The sequence below is a fragment of the Phyllostomus hastatus genome, unplaced genomic scaffold (genome assembly GCF_019186645.2).
Source record: "Phyllostomus hastatus isolate PE091 unplaced genomic scaffold, TTU_PhHast_1.1 phas_scaffold_129, whole genome shotgun sequence".
Lineage (NCBI taxonomy): Eukaryota > Metazoa > Chordata > Mammalia > Chiroptera > Phyllostomidae > Phyllostomus > Phyllostomus hastatus.
In genome coordinates, this window is record NW_025334009.1 from 3,520,530 (window position 1) to 3,537,777 (window position 17,248).

At 51.9% G+C, this 17,248-nt stretch overlaps 1 protein-coding gene across 1 annotated transcript in view; it reads right to left on the reverse strand.

The window, feature by feature from the left end:
• The window catches only part of DOCK3 (dedicator of cytokinesis 3), a 268,143-nt gene that overhangs the window by 48,627 nt on the left and 202,268 nt on the right, over positions 1-17,248 (reverse strand). Inside the window, exons 24-31 of the mRNA XM_045857241.1 lie at positions 15,438-15,630; positions 12,786-12,913; positions 10,270-10,416; positions 8,026-8,124; positions 3,839-3,933; positions 2,072-2,147; positions 1,460-1,560; positions 1,157-1,215 (exon numbers count right to left, since the gene is read on the reverse strand). Coding sequence (XP_045713197.1) covers positions 1,157-1,215; positions 1,460-1,560; positions 2,072-2,147; positions 3,839-3,933; positions 8,026-8,124; positions 10,270-10,416; positions 12,786-12,913; positions 15,438-15,630 — 898 coding nt within the window. The remainder of the gene's footprint in view (positions 1-1,156; positions 1,216-1,459; positions 1,561-2,071; positions 2,148-3,838; positions 3,934-8,025; positions 8,125-10,269; positions 10,417-12,785; positions 12,914-15,437; positions 15,631-17,248) is intronic.

Sequence of the window (17,248 nt, forward strand, 5' to 3'; positions counted from 1 at the left end):
ACACACTGTGTGCCCACGTACTAACGACTGCTGTAGCAAAGTAAAATCACTTTTTGAGGACCGGAAAATGCCATTTCCACCAAAAACAATAGGACAGGATGGCTTTATCAGGAAAATTGGGCATCTTTTAAAAAATTTCTTCTACTTGAGAAAGCTTATCTAAGGATCAAGTGTTAGCCCTGAGGCTGATCCTTCCAATTTTGGGGTTTGGTACAATTGCTAGTTTTTGTGTTCCTGGGACTGGAGTCAACTTCAGGTTTCAAACCTATACCAGGCGTGTGCTAAACGCAGTAAGTCAGAGGGCTGAAGCTGGAAAACAGGCCTGGGGAAACACATCGCCCCCTGTGGGCGCAAGGCCCACTGCTTGCTGGCAGGAAGAAAGGCCACACACCTCACCTGTGACCGCTGATGGTTAGTGAAGGATTATAAGATCTTAAGATCTTATGACCATTTCCAGGGCTTCAGAACCATGAGCGTATTTGAAAGCAGACTTTACTAGGACGAGTAATAGCAGCTTCTCTAGCTATTGAAAGCCCACAGTACCCAAGGATGGCCCACCCAGTCACCGGGGCAGTCCGAGTGTGCTACCCCAAACTCTCACAATGTCAGGTCCAAAGCAGTGGATAGTACAGGAGCTAAAAAGAAAGGAAACTAAGACATACCCAAGGGCTAAAATTCCCTTCTTACATCCACTCTCCATGCAAGTGGTGTCAGGAATGTGATCTGCGTGCCCGAACTCCAGAAAACTCAGGAAGCGTTTTTCAATCTTTACTGAAACGCATGGCTGCCCTGTGCTTTGGAGCCTGCAACCACCAGACCGGGACTCGAAGAACACGGGGCACCTCACGGGCATGAGTTCTCCATCCGGGGAAACTACTGGCGTCCTCATCTTCTCTTTTCCCTTCGATTTTCAGTTCTCAAAAAAGGGATTGTGAATGTGTATTCCTGGAGCCTTATTTCTCAGCTTAACTTCCCTGCCAAGGGCTTTGTGCACACGTGCTACCCCGTCCATATGAGGTGCTATGTTAAAGGCATGTGAAGATTTCTTGGGTCTGAATTAACATTCCTAAAACCTGGGCGAAGAAGCTACGAGTCTTGCCACTTTTTATTTGGCTCTGCAAAATGTGGAAGGGACAAATAAGGAGAAAAGACCTACCCAAATTCTGCCACATGCTGAACAGTTCGTAAGCCATCATCACACGCATGTCCCCGTACCTGGAAATACCAACACAGGAGCCAGTTACCAGCGGGAGAAGGTTCAGGAAGACAAGGCTACAAACCCAGTGAGGCCAGCACTTCGGCACTGATTCTATTGCTTCCCAAAATACTAGGTCATCCGGCTCTCGACTGAACTGCACTCTCTCACTTGGCTCCTTGGGAAGCCACCTCAGTGAGAACCTTCTGGACTCCTGAAGGAGCCTCCTATGGAAACACAACCCCATCTGGACATATGTCTTACTTATCCAGAATCTTCTTCCTCTTGGCTGACGTGATGATTTCTAGCTGGAGGCTTGGCTGATTTATGAACAGAACTGCCAGGCTAAAATAAGAATTCCACACCTAGAGAGACAGAGGGAGAGAAAACGAAAACACATGACAGCCTGAGTCCTTAACCTTGCAAGGAGAGCTTCTAAATATATATGTATGTAGCACAGAATGCATTTTATAACGTGAAGATCTTGATTTCTTTTCTCCTTTTTAAATATCTTTGCAAAGACGACTTTATTTTTCTTTCCCGAGTCCTCTGAAACCAAGAGTTAATTTCTAGACTAGGAAGCAAACTCATGGATGTCTGGCTCCCAACACCTGCCAAACTATCAAGCCTGAGAACTGTTTGAACTACCAACAGATTAATAATAATAATAATAATAATAATAATAATAATAATAATATTAAAAAGCCAGCGAGTTTGCTCTAGCCCCCAAGCTGACACCTAGCTGAGTCCTTCTCAGATTCCTGACCTACAAAATTGTATGCAAGATAAAATGGTTGTTTTAAGTAAAACAAAGAGAGTGAGCTCTGGGTTTCTAGATTTATTACGAAGACAGCGATGGATCGTAGGAGCTCCTACCTTAAAGTCGAAGTCCGTCTCCGTGAAATTCTTGTGCAGTGCGGAAGACAGGTACTGGACAGTAGTGACTATGATACTGCAGCAAGGGAACAACAAGTGTGGCAGGATTAAAAGACTAACAACGGCATCGGGTAGCTCAGCATCGACTGTGCACGGCCTGTGAGCAAACTCTGAGTACAACATGCTCTCACGTAAGACGTGACTATAAAGGGGAGGAGAGAGATGGTGTGCATCCCACTGGAAACCAGCCTTGGAGAAATGCCGCACTGCTGGCAGAACAGCAGAGAGTATCAGTGGGTTCTAGACCTAACTCTGCCGTTGTCTGGCCTTGGTACTGCTTCTCCTTGACCCCGTTTCCCTGCCTGTAAAAGGAGGGAGGGGGGGTTTGATGGTTTTTAAAAGTTTCTTCTAGTTCAAGGAGTGATTCTAGTATGCTGGGGAACACATATTATGATCACTAGAGGGCTTAAGAGTACAGTTTTATTTTTTAACTTGATAATAGGGATTTATAGTTTTCAAGTACCTTTGCCACATACTATCATTTTCATCTATAAGTCTTTTAATCCCAGCCTTTGGTTTAGAATATCGCTCTCAATTTTAGCCTGGGCACACATAAGGGGTGATGAGAAGCCGGCGTGCTGGAACCCAGGGCACAGGCGGAGGCAGAGAGGAGGTGCAGTGGAAAGAACTGACATCTGACAATGACGACCAGGGCTCTGATGCAGGAGAGGGCGAGGCAAAAACCGGTGCGTTGGAGAGACCAGCCCACCAGCAGAGGGGCTGGCCAGTTTGAAAGGTAAAAGCCTTGAAAGAAGAGGCTGCTCTTGCATGATGGGCTGGGAAGCCTGAGGGTCTCTGAGGAGCAGCAGAGAGGTAAGAACAAGAGGGACTCAAATGGAAAATTCACTATTTGAGGAAATACCTGTGCAACTGTTCGCCCATTCTGTTCTATATAAAGTGTCTGCAGTTCTGGAGGAAGACAAGGGCACTGTCACAGGTACACGGTGGAAGGCCACGCCGGCACCCTGCTGATGTGAGCTAACACGAGTACTTCACCACACACTGTGCAATGACAAGGGAAAAGGCAGGGCAGCAGGGGGCGGCAGTGGGCTGGGGAGGAGCGGCCAAGCGGCCTTCCCTGGAGTGCAGGGAGACCAGGTGAGGCAGCACCTGGCCTCTGGCATCGCTTGTCTGGCTTGCCAGTTAGAAGCACAGGCTAGAAATATACACGGGGCAGGCAGCTTGGGGTCGGCCTCTGCGTGAACCCTGTGGCCGGAGTCAGAGGTGGGCAGAGCCTCACGGCCAGGTCTCAGGTGGGTGATGGGCACTAACCGTGGGAGGCGAGCAGAGTGTGGCAGACAACACACACCCAGTCGAGAGGAGGGCCTGGGGTACTACTGCACGAGACTCAAGAGCCACAGTAGCCAGAGGGCCACAGAACAAGCCTTCCTCAAGGAGGAACCCTTTGCTGGGAATTGTATTTCTTGTCCTTAACATCTCCTTCTCTATCCTTACCATGAAATCATTTGCCAGGCCCCTGGGCTCCATTCTTTAAAAACTATCTTTGACTCTTTCTTCTCTTTGAACTTATGGTAAAATGGTCAAGTCCTACTGATTGTGCCTAGAACATTTTTCCCCACTTGCCCTCACCACCCTGTCCCCATGGCCTCGGTCTGGACCTCCTTCTTGCTCTTCCTCTCGCACAAACACACACCTCGGTCTGAGAACAACTCTGTGGATGCTGGCACAGGGCCCTTCCACACTCACTTGCTTGTGAGAAGTCTCATCACCGTCCAGTCCCGGGGAAAGACGCTCATCTTCATCAGGTTCCGGAACACACAGAAAATCTTCAGCAGGAATTCCTGAACCCGGAGGAGAGCCCGACATGAGCCGTCGCCGCGCCCTCACGGCGCACGTTCCCTCACCAGACTCTCCCGACGGGGGACCCAGGGGACGCGTGGGACCAGCGGGCTAGAGTCTGCTGCCCCCTGGCCTGCTCCCCCTGCGCGCTGCTCTTCTCTCACAGCGTGAGTTCTGAGCAGCCTCCCAGGTCAGATGCAGGAGCAGATGCAAACCAGGTAGATCAGAGGCAACTGCGTACTCACTCCGTCCAGTGACCAAAGCCCAAAGTCTAGGTAATGCTCGACTCCAGATGAGCCGGTACCACCCAACTGAGTCCGGGGGTCTCACTCTTTGGGTCACGGCCCCTGAATGTTAGAGTTTAAGAATCTGCCTTCTTGGATGTCAGGAACACATTGGCAGGAGTACTTTAGGAATGGCAGAACAAGGACCTCCACAAATGTGCTCCTCCAAGAAAGCAACGAAATGGCGACAAAGACGGGTTAATCAAAGGCTTGCAGTAATCCAAGGAGCGTCCTTCAAGAGAAATGGTGGCATCTCGGCAGAAAGAGCGCGCTTCATTGTGCTTCCACTTCCCCATTCCCACCCCGCCCTCTCCCCGCCCCCACGGCACCAGGTGGTAGTGGGAACCTGCGGCCCAGCGGTCGCTGGAGGGACAAGATGGTTTTGGAGCGCCTGAAAGAGCGCCATGCCCAGAGAACTGTCACTCTCTGACCTGTCTGGTAGTCACCGAGGGAGGGAAGCCCCACTCGGAGGGCTTACTGCACCTGACTCAGAGCTCGCTCAGTGAGAGAAGCCTTAGCACTACGGTGCTATTTGTTGGGGAAAAAGTCGGTCAGAGTAATTTTAACATCCCAGGTACACGAAGCAGCCGTATCAGCTGGGGCAAACAAGCACACACGCACAACACTGGGGACCGAGATAGCCGTAAGGGTCTCTGAGAAGCTCGGGCACATTGCCGGGGGTCTAGAAGGTGTCACACGTGTACAGGGCTGTGCGCGCTCCCGGGAAAGCCCGCTGGCCGACGGGGAGGCTCTGTGCGGGTGGGAGCACGGCCACGGCGGTGGTGAGGCTGCCAGAGCGCCGGCAGTCAGACCCAGCACACTCGCCTCGCTAGGGATGGAAGACTCACTGGTTTAAGGCGTTTAACGAAATCTCTGTCTGTCCCGCTATTCACTGACCACTAAGCTAACTGAACGAAGACTTCAGTGGCTGCACACAACAAAGGATACAGGCATTTAAAAATTAGTCCAGAAAAGTCACCAAATAAACAACAAAATAACAAAAAGCAGCAACAAAACCCGGGGACGTGTGTGCGTGTCTTGTGTGGAGGGGGTGATCTGATTTCCAGAGTTGCCGCGTTACTTAAATTGTCTAGTCTTCAACGAAAAGTTGTATGATGTGAAATGCAACAGAAGGGTGTGGCACAGACACGGGAAAAAAGAAGTCAACAGAAACTTTCCCGGAGGCAGCTCAGACGTCGAACTTACTAGGAAACGGCTTTAAATCAACTGCTTTAAGTATGTTCCAAGAACTAAAGGAAACCGGAACTGCAGAGTTACAGAAAAGTATCAGGGCAACAGTTCATCAAACAGAAAACATCAGTAAAATAGAAATTATTCTTAAAGCATCGAACAGAAATTCTGGAGTTGAAAAGCACCCTAACTGCAGAGCAAATGCCAGTGGAGGGCTCAGCAGCAGACGTGAGCCGTCAGGAGAAGGAACCAGAGAATGTGAAGACGGGCCACTGGGAGGACCCGGAGGGACAGACAGAACGGAAACAAAGGAGAACAAGCAGAGCCCCCGAGACCCCGGGGCGCCACCCGGTGCGCAAACCCACAAATCACGGTGTCAGAAAGAGCGGCACGGTAAGGAGGACGAAACATCAAATAAATATTTGAAGACATATTGGCCAAATTTCCCAAATTTAACGACAGAGACCTTTTAATCTACACACCCAAGCCGCTCAGGGAACTTGAGGCCTCGGCCACGGGGTCGGAAGCCTGAGGGCTGCTCTCTGGAGCGGCTGATGGCTGAGGGTCCGCCCTCGAGGACACGGCCGGGGGCTGAAGCTCCGAAATGAAACCAGGCGTTGACAGAACGTTTAGCTGCTGCACTGGTGGGCTCCCAGCCCCCTTCTCCTATTCAGTTTCCCAGTACGGGCAGGCTGCACCATCCCCAGCAGGGGTAAGGGGGTCAGTGCTCTCTGCGGAAACAGGCGAGTACACCAGATGACAGGCTAACGGACACAGGAGCTGAGGACGCTCCGACCAAATGGTCTGACGCCCTTCGGTCGTCTACAGGAAGCCTGCAGGAGACACGCCCTGCACACACACGGTTTTTAATCAGTACCAAAGGCCCTCGCTTTGGACACACACTGACATGCAGGAGTCTCTCCATACAGGAAGCAAGCCTCTACCGTGAAAGACAGAGAGTGAAACAAACAGAGACACAGCAAGCCTCCAAGAGGAAAAAAAGTGACCCGACAGTATCTGTCATAGCTGACCAGGAGGAAAATTGGAAGAAGGGCTATATTATAGAGATGACAGAGCAAGTAAGAGATCCGAGCCAGATCTGAAAGCCAAAAGAAAATAAAACCAAGCAAATAACAATAGAGGCGATTAATTCCAGGCAAAACAAAAAGTTTTACAAGGGAGGAAGTGTAAACGTACAGCTCCTGGCTCCCCACAGTACCTAACCCTGGCCATAATAAAGGAGAGCGGATTACCGAGTCAAACAAAAACGTGTGTTGGGAGAATGAGAGGAAAGACATGTATGTATGTGAGAGTAACGGTTCAAGGGAGTCATCCTCACTCCCCGTGGGAAGGAGAAAATAGCCAGTAACTAACAATTAGACACTTCAAAACGCCAGTAAAAGCTACCTGAAGAGCTGCGAAAGTGTTCCGAGTGGCTGTTTTGGGGAGCAGTGACTGGACATGGGTGGAGCTGAGCCAGGGAACCCCTGTTCTGTGCGGTAAGGTTTGTCATGTTTGGCCTTTAGAATTACGTACTCATATTGCTCTGCTAAAAATAAACAATTAAAAAGCAAGAGAATGACGCTAGCCTGAGCTTCTGAGAATCAGTGAGTACAACACATACTCTCCCGACGAAGATGGTCTAGCACAGCTAAGACTGGATTCTCAGGCTCCACACCCCAGGCAAGCACTGCTGGACCTGGCCGTGCGCGCTGGGCTCTGGCCACCTCTCCGTTCACTTCAAGGTTGACAAGTTCGCCTCTCTGAGACCAGCTGGCCTCATGCAACCAGTTAAAGATAACGATGTGCACAGACCCATGTCTGTGGAAAGGCAGGCAGGGTCAGCTAGCAGAAAGTGACGACTTACTAACTGATACAGTACAATTAAGAAAGATCACACAAATGAAACACAGTGTAATAATGCATTACCATGACATGAAAGTGACTTGGCTCTGGGTGGAGGAAGAGCACAGACCTCGAGTTTGCTAGTTTCCTTATCGTGAGACGAACTGAGTGGTACGTTTTAGTGCACAGGCACAGGCCCCAGGACTCTGTCAGCAGCTGACACCGCACATGACGCCTGAGTACGTCCTTTGGGTCATGGGCCCACTGCCCTGTGCTCCTCAGTGCCCAGCCCCTCAGTGGTCTGGGATCCGGAGTCTGGCAGCCACTGGACAGGGCTCCCTTTTGCTCTCCATGGTAACCTTCCAGAAATACATTTTAGTGAGGAAAACTTGTCCCTATTATTATTATTACAGTTACTAAACAAAGAAGTCTGGTGTGTAGGGGAAAAATACAGGCACAAGAAAGGGAGGGGTCTTGGTTTGCTGCCAACCAGTGTGGCCCAGAGTAGCTTCTCATAGAGGCGCATGGCCGCAAAGCTACCGTCAGCCGGGGAACACCTGCCAGGGTCACTGGGGTCTGGCTACATGGAGGTGTTGCCAGCTTTCAGCTTCCGGAGGCCATACAGTCAGCTGTGAAGTAGGGCCGACGGACCCCGAAGCCGCGGCAGTCCTGGCCTGCTCACTTGCACTTGTCCCCTAGCAGGGGGCAAGCCCCTGGGCGGTCTTAACCAAATGCTTCCCTTCCTGGGCGAAAGGCGAGTGCTTTGCGGCCTACCTTGAGTTCATCTTTGCTCTGGAAATTGTCCAGGAGGTGCTGGTAGTGGGTGTCACACATCTGGCGGAGCAGCGAGAGAAGGCAGGACACATACTCGCCCTGGGGAAACCCAAAAGCCGCTGAGCACAGACGATTACAGGGTGCGTTCCCCCAACCCACAGAGGGCAAGGACAGAAGGAAGGGTCTGAAATGGCCCCGATGATCATGAAAAGGAAGGTGACAGCTCTGGCCCTGAAAATAAGTTTTCTTTTCTGCTAAGTGAGGGCTGGAGGAATTGGGAGTCTTTTAAGATTTCTGCAGCGTGGGGGCTAGTTGAAAAGCCTTAACCCGTAACAAAGAAGTAGTGTAAAGTAAGATGGATATTCTAGTTTTTTCCTAGCAGAGTTTTGGCCACGTAGTCTTTTGTCACTATGTGAGACCAGGGCGCTGTAGTGAATCGGGAGCGGCTACCTGGGTCAGGGTGCCCGGCCTTCTCTGGACACAGTTTGGACTCTGTCCATGCTGCTGGCTCCTTCTCTACAAGAATCCCCTTGGGGGACCCCTCGGAGCTTACTTGTGGTTAGTGGGCCAGGTAGATGGAACACAGTAGGTCAACACAACTGTCCGGGAAGTTCAGGACTTGACACTGACCTGCATGAGAGGACAAGCTGTGGACTTTTAGACAAGGGAAAGTTTCAAGATAAAAATTAATCCTTAGCCCTGGCTGGTGTAGCTCTGTCGATTGAGCGTGGGCTGCGAACCAAAGTGTCGCAGGTTCGATTCCCAGTCAGGGCACATGCCTGGGTTGCAGGCCATGACCCCCAGCAACTGCACATTGATGTTTCTCTCTCTCCCTCCCTCCCTTCCCTCTCTAAAAATGAATAAAATCTTTAAAAAATTGAATCTTTAAAACTTTCTTCGAATCCCAACTAGGCGCCTCGGTAAGAACCCGTCTTAAGGACTCCCAGGACCCCTGCCCCTCACGGCAGACTTCGGTGCTGGGCAGCCGGGCACGGCCTCTTCTCGGAACATGGCCTCCTCAGGAAAAAATGGAGGAAAATGACGTCATTTGGACAATTTTGAAATGTTTTAAACTCACGGGAATTTGAGCCACAAAATTATTATACACAAATGTATGTAAAATATATGCGTATATATGAACCTCCGTTTTATCTGAACAATAGGCATAATAGGCCAAAATTCATAGATCAGATAAATACACATAAAGAATTTAAGTAAAAGGTCCAGTACATAAACAGGAGCTCAATAAACTGTAGTTATTATCATCTTCATTAAACCTATATAAAATTAAACTCTCTGTAAGTGCTGCTAGTAAGTGAGTTACTATTTGTAAGGGACGCCTGGCAGGGCCTGGCCCACAGTAAGCACCATGTCACCGTGAGAACTGGTTATCAGGACACGCCAGGGAGCTGACGTCTGCACCTACAGCGAGGACGCCCCCGACAGGGGCTCCGAAGGGAGCAGGCGTCTTTCCGAGCCCAGCGCCCCAGAGCACACGCCTGCTCTCTGCTCGCCCTGGCATGGGGAGCCTGGCGTGCTCCCAGAGAGGGTTTTCTTCAAAAAGAGCACGGTACTCTCCCCCTGCCAACGGGAAGACTCCGTGCATGCTGACCGTGTGCCAGCCTCAGGGCTAGGAAGCCCACCCCGGGCACAGGAGAGCGGACTCCAGGGGCCGCCTCTCTGCCCCTCCCTGGAGGCCGTCCCTGCCTGCTTCCCTCCTCGTTAGGTCACAGGGGACCACTGTCCAGCAACGTCATGCAGTTCTGCCTCATCACCTTTTTCCTGAGGCTGGACACTGAGATACAAACACTAGGGATGAAAGCAGCTAATCAGTAGGTTCAAGCAAATTCTGAGAAAATGACTCTGCTGTGCACAGCATTTAGGAGAGCGTGTTCCTAGAAGGAACAGTCTATGTTTCACCTTCAGCCTCTGGCTACATCTCTATTTCATTCCACATGAGAGGAAATGGCGTGGCGCAAAGGCGAAGGCCGGTGAGGACAGCGTGCCAGGAACAAGACGCCCCTCCTGAACGTGCCCTAAGCAGGCTCCTCCGGGGAGCGCGGACGCAGAGCTTTCAGGGCGGACGGGGAGTCAGACTGGAGGGGGGAGGACAGCATGCCGGCAGCCATGCGGGAGGGGGGCGGGGGGGTGCGGAGGTGGAGGCGGTGTGCGGTGAGATGGGTTGTGGTGGAGGAGCCCCAGGTTAGAACAGGAAACAAGGAAACCTGAATGTTAGTTACTAACAGTGATCTCCGCTGTGCACTGCGGGCACCGCTGCCCTCTTACCGCCTCCTGAGCGTGCGATTTGCTCATGATGGTGAGCAGAGTCTGCAAGAGCACGTCCAGGAGGCTCTCCACCATCATTTCTACCTCCTCCATGACATCTGCCTCCTGGAGCGAGCAGCGAGAGAGCACACTGTTAGCCCCGGGCCGCGCCGACGGGCAGCTGGCAGCGCCTACTGAGTTGGCCGCCTCAGCGCTGGCCTTCGGACCCGACTCCCAGCACCGCCCTCAGCCTCACTGGCATCTTCGGACCCGACTCCCAGCACCGCCCTCAGCCTCACTGGCATGCAGCGTCAAGGAACCCGGGACAGCGGCTTTGAGAGACAGTGAAGAGCACCCACGGCCGCCGCCTGGAGGGCTGGCTGGGACCTTACCCTAACCCAGCATCCCCCGACACCCACCATTCTGAACTGCGGGCAGGTACTTTAATTTCAACCCACGGGACATAAACAGAGGTCTTGAGTTAAAGGTTTTCTTTGATTTCCCTACAAATGTCAGCACAACACTGCTGCCAACACCGAGAAAATGGCCAAGTATTCACACTCCGGGGTGTGGGAGGCAGCGCCTGCACCACTACTACTACTGCACACAGAAGTGTCTTAGTCTTTCTGAAGACTGTTTTCTCCTCGGCAGGTTCTTTCTGGGTGGTCTCCGTCTGCGCCAGCCCCATCTGCCTGGGTCCCACTTCCAGCTGCTCAGCCCTCTCGCTCCTGGCTGCTGGTCCACTCGAAGGGCTCCCGTCTCGGTGCGTCTTTCTGAGCAGCCTCACAGAAACATGGAGCGTGCCTCCTCGCTAAGGGCCGCGTCCCAGCCGCAAGGCTCTGGACTCGGGACGAGTCTGTGCTATCCCTTTACAGACCTCTCATTTTCAACCTCACATCCTGTAGCTTGATTTTAATGATCTCGTGAAAAGATTCCCATGGCCCCTTCTCCAGCCTCTTTATGTTATTACTGGCCCCAAAGTCCATCTGTCCATCCATCCATCACTCATTAAGCATTTAGCCTGTGCCAGTGGCTGTTTGAGGACCTGAACACACAGGCAAAGAAGGAAGACGGTATCTCTGCTCTCGTGGGGCTTCCGTCTCATTCTCCCTGCCCACTCGACGCCGCCACGCCCTGCCCGTTCCACCTGAAGAGCCCGAACAGCTCTTGGGCCCTCGGCCGTCTCCTGCACTGCCCGCAGCCCCTCACCCGCAGGCCTCTCTGAGCGGTGGCAAACGGCTCATCGCGCCCAACGCGTTAGCCCCAGACCGCCTCCTTCAGGTTTCCATCTGCTCCAGTTCCTCCATTCCACTTCCCTTTCTTTTGTCCTTCAATCTTTCTCTTTTTATTTATTTATTATTATTTTTTTTTAGCAGTAAGCTTCTCACCCCTGGTCTGACCTTGGGCTACTAGCAGACCTTACGCACCCTGTGTGGCCTCTCTGAGGCCGGGCGGAAGGGGGCTGCTAGGCCTTGCCTGGCGCCCAGAGCAAACAGTGGGGCCACTGCACCCTCACCGTGGCCCTGCCAAGCTGGGCCCCGTCACCAGATGGTACTCTGAGTCCGGACACCACAGCTCCCTGTTGGGTCCCTGTACCCTGCTCCAACCAAGCGTACTCTCTTTCTGGCACCTCTCCTGGTCCACATGGCTAGCCAAACCTCGCATGTTGTCAGCTGCCTGCTGGCCTTCGTTTTCAATGCAAATGAAGTTTTATTCTCCAGAAACCTTACCTTAACTTAATAAGATGGTATAATAAAAAATTCGTTCTTGTTCCTAATTTATTTCTTTATATTTTCCAATTTTTCTATAAGAAATGAGTATTTTTATGATCATAAATGTATAAATAAATATCATTAAAATAAATTTTCCATGCCTGATACATGTCTTTCCTTCCCTTCCTTCCCTCCCCCCCCATAGGTTTCTTTTTAAAAGAAAATATAAAGAAAATAGGCAAAAACATTACTAGTGGAGCCTCACCCCTGAAACACAAGTCTACCCTCCCATGAGGCTCAGAGCTCCTGCAGGCAACGCTTCCCTCCCCGAGACCCTGGCCGCAGCGGGCACGGCACAGGTGTGCCCGGTGGTGCAGCCGAGCTGCCGGGAAGCTGGCAGAGAAGTCGGAGTGGGCAAGCTGCCTCGCAGCCTGCCCGTGCCCTTCCCCTCGTGCCCAGACACCCTCGGGGCACTCCCAGGGACCGATACACCACCTCTGGCAGAAACAGAGGATGGCACAGGACTGCGCTGGGCTTCCTGGCACTACAGATAACTACGTTTCTGGGTGGATCTACGGTAGTGAGGCTTTAAAAGGAGCAAGGCTGTGCTGTGCTGAGAAGCCTGCTGGGCACACATAGGCCTCCATTCACTCGGGCACCTCCCTGGCACTGGTGAAAGCTCCTCTGACCGAGGAGCGGACAGAGCAGTCTTTGTCGGGCTGCCCCTGAGATAACACCAGTCCGGGGCAGAGCTGAGGGGTGGAGTGGGTGTGGGGCCACTACCAGAGAGCTGGTCTTGACGATGGAGAAGATGCTGCCAAGAATCCCTGAGCAGATGAGCAGCTCCTTCTGCTGCCGCAGGTGGAGGTGAATGTGATGCAGAACCACGGGGAGCAGGATGCGGCGGGACTCTGGCAGAGAAAACACAGAGGTGAAGAAGCCCCGCAGAGGACAGCGAGCCGCCTTTGGAAGCCAGCGGCACTGCGGGCTTAGCGGGTCTCAGGCAGGCAGCGCTGGGGCTGAGGCCAAGCTGGAGGCCACCCCTTCCCTTTTGTGGGCCTAGAAGCCCACCTGCTGGACATCGTGAGAGATCCCACTGCATTATCCTCCCACCTCTCTCTCCTTCTTTCTCAGGTCAAGACTTCCTACCTGTGACTCTTTGTGCAGGATGAATGTTAGGACATGGCTTCCAAACAACATCTCTTGAAGGACCAGACTCCACATTAAAGGCTTAGTTTGCAGTGGAAGCTCCATTTAAATGACATGCACAGCTCTATGAGCTGCACGGGCTGAGCCCACACAGTGCACATGGATTGTAAACAGCCCCTCTACAAGGCGCCCTGGCCAGCTGGCCTGGTACTTCCACTCCCTGCCCGTGGCCCTTGCCCCCGGCATTCACTCTGCGCCAGCCATCCGCCCGCCTCGTTTCCCCTCAGGCCCGTGGGATGCACCCACAGGAATGAACGGGAGAGAAGCAGGACTGTGTCACAAGCCTCTGATAATCAGCTGACCCTCACTGCTGGTCCTACTTGTCTCTGCTCCTCAACGTTACCCAAGGAGCACTGTCATTAGGAGTGACTCGGTATTAACTCACTCCAAGACCTTAGGCAGGCTGCTTCTTCCCATGGGCTTGACTTTCCCCATAGAATTAGGTGCTGAGGGACTCTTCTGCATTCCCTCAAGGGCACCATGGGAGTCCAAGTGTGAACGTCACGGCTGTGGCCCCTGCAGGTACCACCACACCTGGCCAGCATGATTCAGTCAGATCGCCAGGAACACGAACGGGCCACGGCATTCTGGATTTACTGTTCCTGTTTCACCACAGTCAGGTGTTCCAGATGAAATTTAGAAATACAGTCTTTGTCCGTCAAAATCAAATCACATGACACACAGAGATTTTGAGACTGCCTTGTGAATACGTATGAGAATCTGTTCCAGTGAAATGGACTGACAGCTATTCTATCTTTAAAAAAGATGCTCAGCTAAAAGAGAAGCTCCCAATCTACTCTGCAGACCAAAATACCAACAAGCAGGATTTCTAACAACCAATAGCTGCCCGCAGACAGAAGAGCAGACTCTGCTGAAGAAAAGACCAAACTAGCGTGCTCGGAGGGTGTGTGTGTTGGTTAAATGACGCCGCTGGTGAAAATCCCTGCTTTAGGGAAGACGCTGCAATTCAGGCATCCGGTGACAGTGAGATGCAAATGAAAATCTGGTGGCAGCTTGTCATCTCAAAGTCCAGTTACATAGTTCCCCTGCCACACAAAGATTAAGAACAAGTTTTCCACGTGAGTATGGGAAGCAGAAGGTACATGCAAAAATATGAGAAATAAAGTGCATCGGTGAGAGAGAGCGGTGGGCTGCCCTCCTTCTCGGATATTCAGAAAGCATCTTTTTAGGCAGTGCACAGAGCCTGAGGGTGGGCAGTGGCCTCCGTGGCCGTGTGTCCAAACTCCTGATAAAATCTTTGCTCCAGGAGCTGGTGGAGAGAGAGCGTTTACCATAAAGAGTAACTGAGAGGAAAGCTGGCTTTCCTGATGGCAGCTTCGCCACCAGCAGTACCCGACACTGGCAAGTTAAGTGAAAGAGAACATCTGCTTTGTGCTGCAAATGTGTGTAGCCTTGGACTAGGAAAGTACTGTTCTTAATACTTCAAAAGTCAAACTTAAAATATTTTTCTACCAAAAATTCTAATTATAAAAATTCTAATAATTGTTTTGCTAGCATTTCAGACTTATTCCTATGCCCAGAAGTTCACTCTTTGACAGCGATATCCTGATTAAAGGAGCAAGCTCATTTGGAGTGCAACATCCGGCCACTGAGTGCCTGGCACCACTGCGAGCTGATCATGCTCAATGTGGCTGAGGTTTGTATGTGGAGGTTCTTTCTGCAAGGCAGCCTGAGCTCCGGAGGGTATCTGGTGGGCTGTCCTGACAGGTTTGGGAGTATGGAGGGCTCCCTGTCCATCTCTCTGTCTCATCCTTAGAGGCTCCTTCAAAGAGAGGAAAAGCAATCTGTCTAACAGGTGAGACAAGGACTCAAAAAGCACAGTGGGTCCTATGGGCCCCCTTCAGGGTCTCCTTATTTCCTCGACTTACCCTTTCCCCTTGGGCGGGACACTTCTCTCTCGCTTCCCTCCTTTCCCTCTGTTCTCTCGCCCTGCTGGGGGAGGGGAAGGCCCCATCCTAGGCAGCTGGCTGGACTTCTGGGCCTGGAGTTGCTCTGCAGGCCATGCCACGTGCATCTCTAGGGCTAAATCGTGAGTGAGGCAGTAGGCTCACATCTTGCCTGCACCCTCGAGCATAGTTGACTAAAAATTCTGCATTGTAAGGGCCACCGGCTTCTTATATGATGGTTGATAAAAATAATCCTTTGATTACCACTTGGCTAGCACCCTGGACAAGTGAACATGACTCTCGTCCCAACCTGGTTTACCTGAGAAAGAAAACAGGCGGCTGTCCACAGTCCTGGCGATGGACTGCAGCTTCACCACATCCATTGACTGCCCAATGTGGACAGTGCTGGGCATGCTCCCCAGAGTCCCTCTCACAAACTCGGCCACCTCCTGCACGGTGAACATCTGCAGCAGCTCGTCAAAGATGGTGGGGAAGGAGTTGAGGAGTGCAGCCTGCAGAAGCAAGGGGAGCTGTGGTCAGCCTGGAGGCCACGGGGGTGTGTATGCTGCATGCTCGGACGAAGACGCAGGCGGGAGAGGCTGAGCGGGCCCTGCAGGCCCTGCTGGGAGCCGGTTCCTCCCTGGCTTCTCCTGCTACACCTGTCCCTGCAGCACTCACTCCTGGGACATGGAGCCGGGAGAACCAAAGTGGAAATCAAAACAGGAGAACTGACTGGGGCCCAAGCCACCTGAAGCTTTCACAGCTTGCCGAGGAATCTGCTGCCAAGGGAAGGGAATATAAAATGAAATCAGCTCAACCTGGCTTAATACCCATAGCTGTTTATGCTTATAAAATGGATTTAATTTTTTCAACTCTGTCATTATGATCAAAGTCTTGACCTTTCAATGTTGGCCCCAAACGCAAGCCGGGAGCCTCTCAGAGAGAGTACGGCAGAGAGAGCGGAGCCCCTCCAAGCAGCTCTGACTGAGCTCTGCTCAGAGCCCGGCAGCCAGCCATCCGGCTGCGAGCTGGACCATTTTCCCAGGACAGAGACGTTTATGTGAGACCGTGAAATGTGAAGTCTTTATCTCCGTCATATGTGGTGTCTGGCAGCTCAAGTGTAAATCCAGAGGGCGAAGAAGGTGTGGGTGTGGTCAGGCAAGCACTCTTGAGGACTTGCAGCAGTGGTGGCGCGGAGCTCAGTGACCTGGACGGTTCAGGGAGTGTGTGTGCTCGGACACTCTCTTCTAGGGTCTCAGCTCTGGCAGACCCAGGAGGTGGCCTCTCAAGGGCAATCTGATAATAATTCCAGGGTCTTTGGGAGGCAGAGTAGTATAGGAGAAAGAGAATGAGTTTAGGAATTAGACAGACATGAGTTCAAATCCCAGCTTTACCATTTATCTGCCACAGAACCTTGGGTGAGTTACTGCCTCATCCTCAGTTTCCTCATCTATAAAATGGGATGATACTTATCCAGGGGCATTGGTATGAGTAAAAAAACTAGACACATATAGTTTGTTTCCAGTAAACTGCTCGGCACACAGTAGGCCTTCAATAAACACTGGCTCTCAGTCTTCTCTCGTCTACATGGAGGTAGCACGAAGGAGGCTCTTTCCACTTCTCAGTCCTCTCACACGACTAACCCAAGGTGCGCAAAGGGAAACGGGGCGTCGCCTAGAGGCGAGGAGGCAAGGGGACACTCTTCCCAGGCGGCCGGTAGGGGAGGGAGGCCGTTTTCCTTGACTGACTCATCGGAGAGCAGACACCGGCCTCGAGTGAGCAGGCGTTCACGCCACCGGGGAAGGGGTCTGGCCGCCTGCAGTCTACGCGCAGGCCGGGCCCGAGTACGGAGCTCACAAGAAGTCTATCTGAAGACGTGAAACTCTCTAAGATAGCAGGGAAGTTATTTTGCAGTAATTAGAGCCATCACAAAAACGTGTTATCATAAGCAGTTAGATAAGAAAAAAGACAAAGGGGGAACAGCAGGCACTTCACAATCAACAACAAACAGTAGCGGATTTGTTCTCTGAAATAATGAAATTTCCTACATTTATGCACCAGGACAGGACACTCGCACCCTAACATTTCCTGGTGGTCAGGGTCGAAGACATAAAGTCTGACCCAATAACA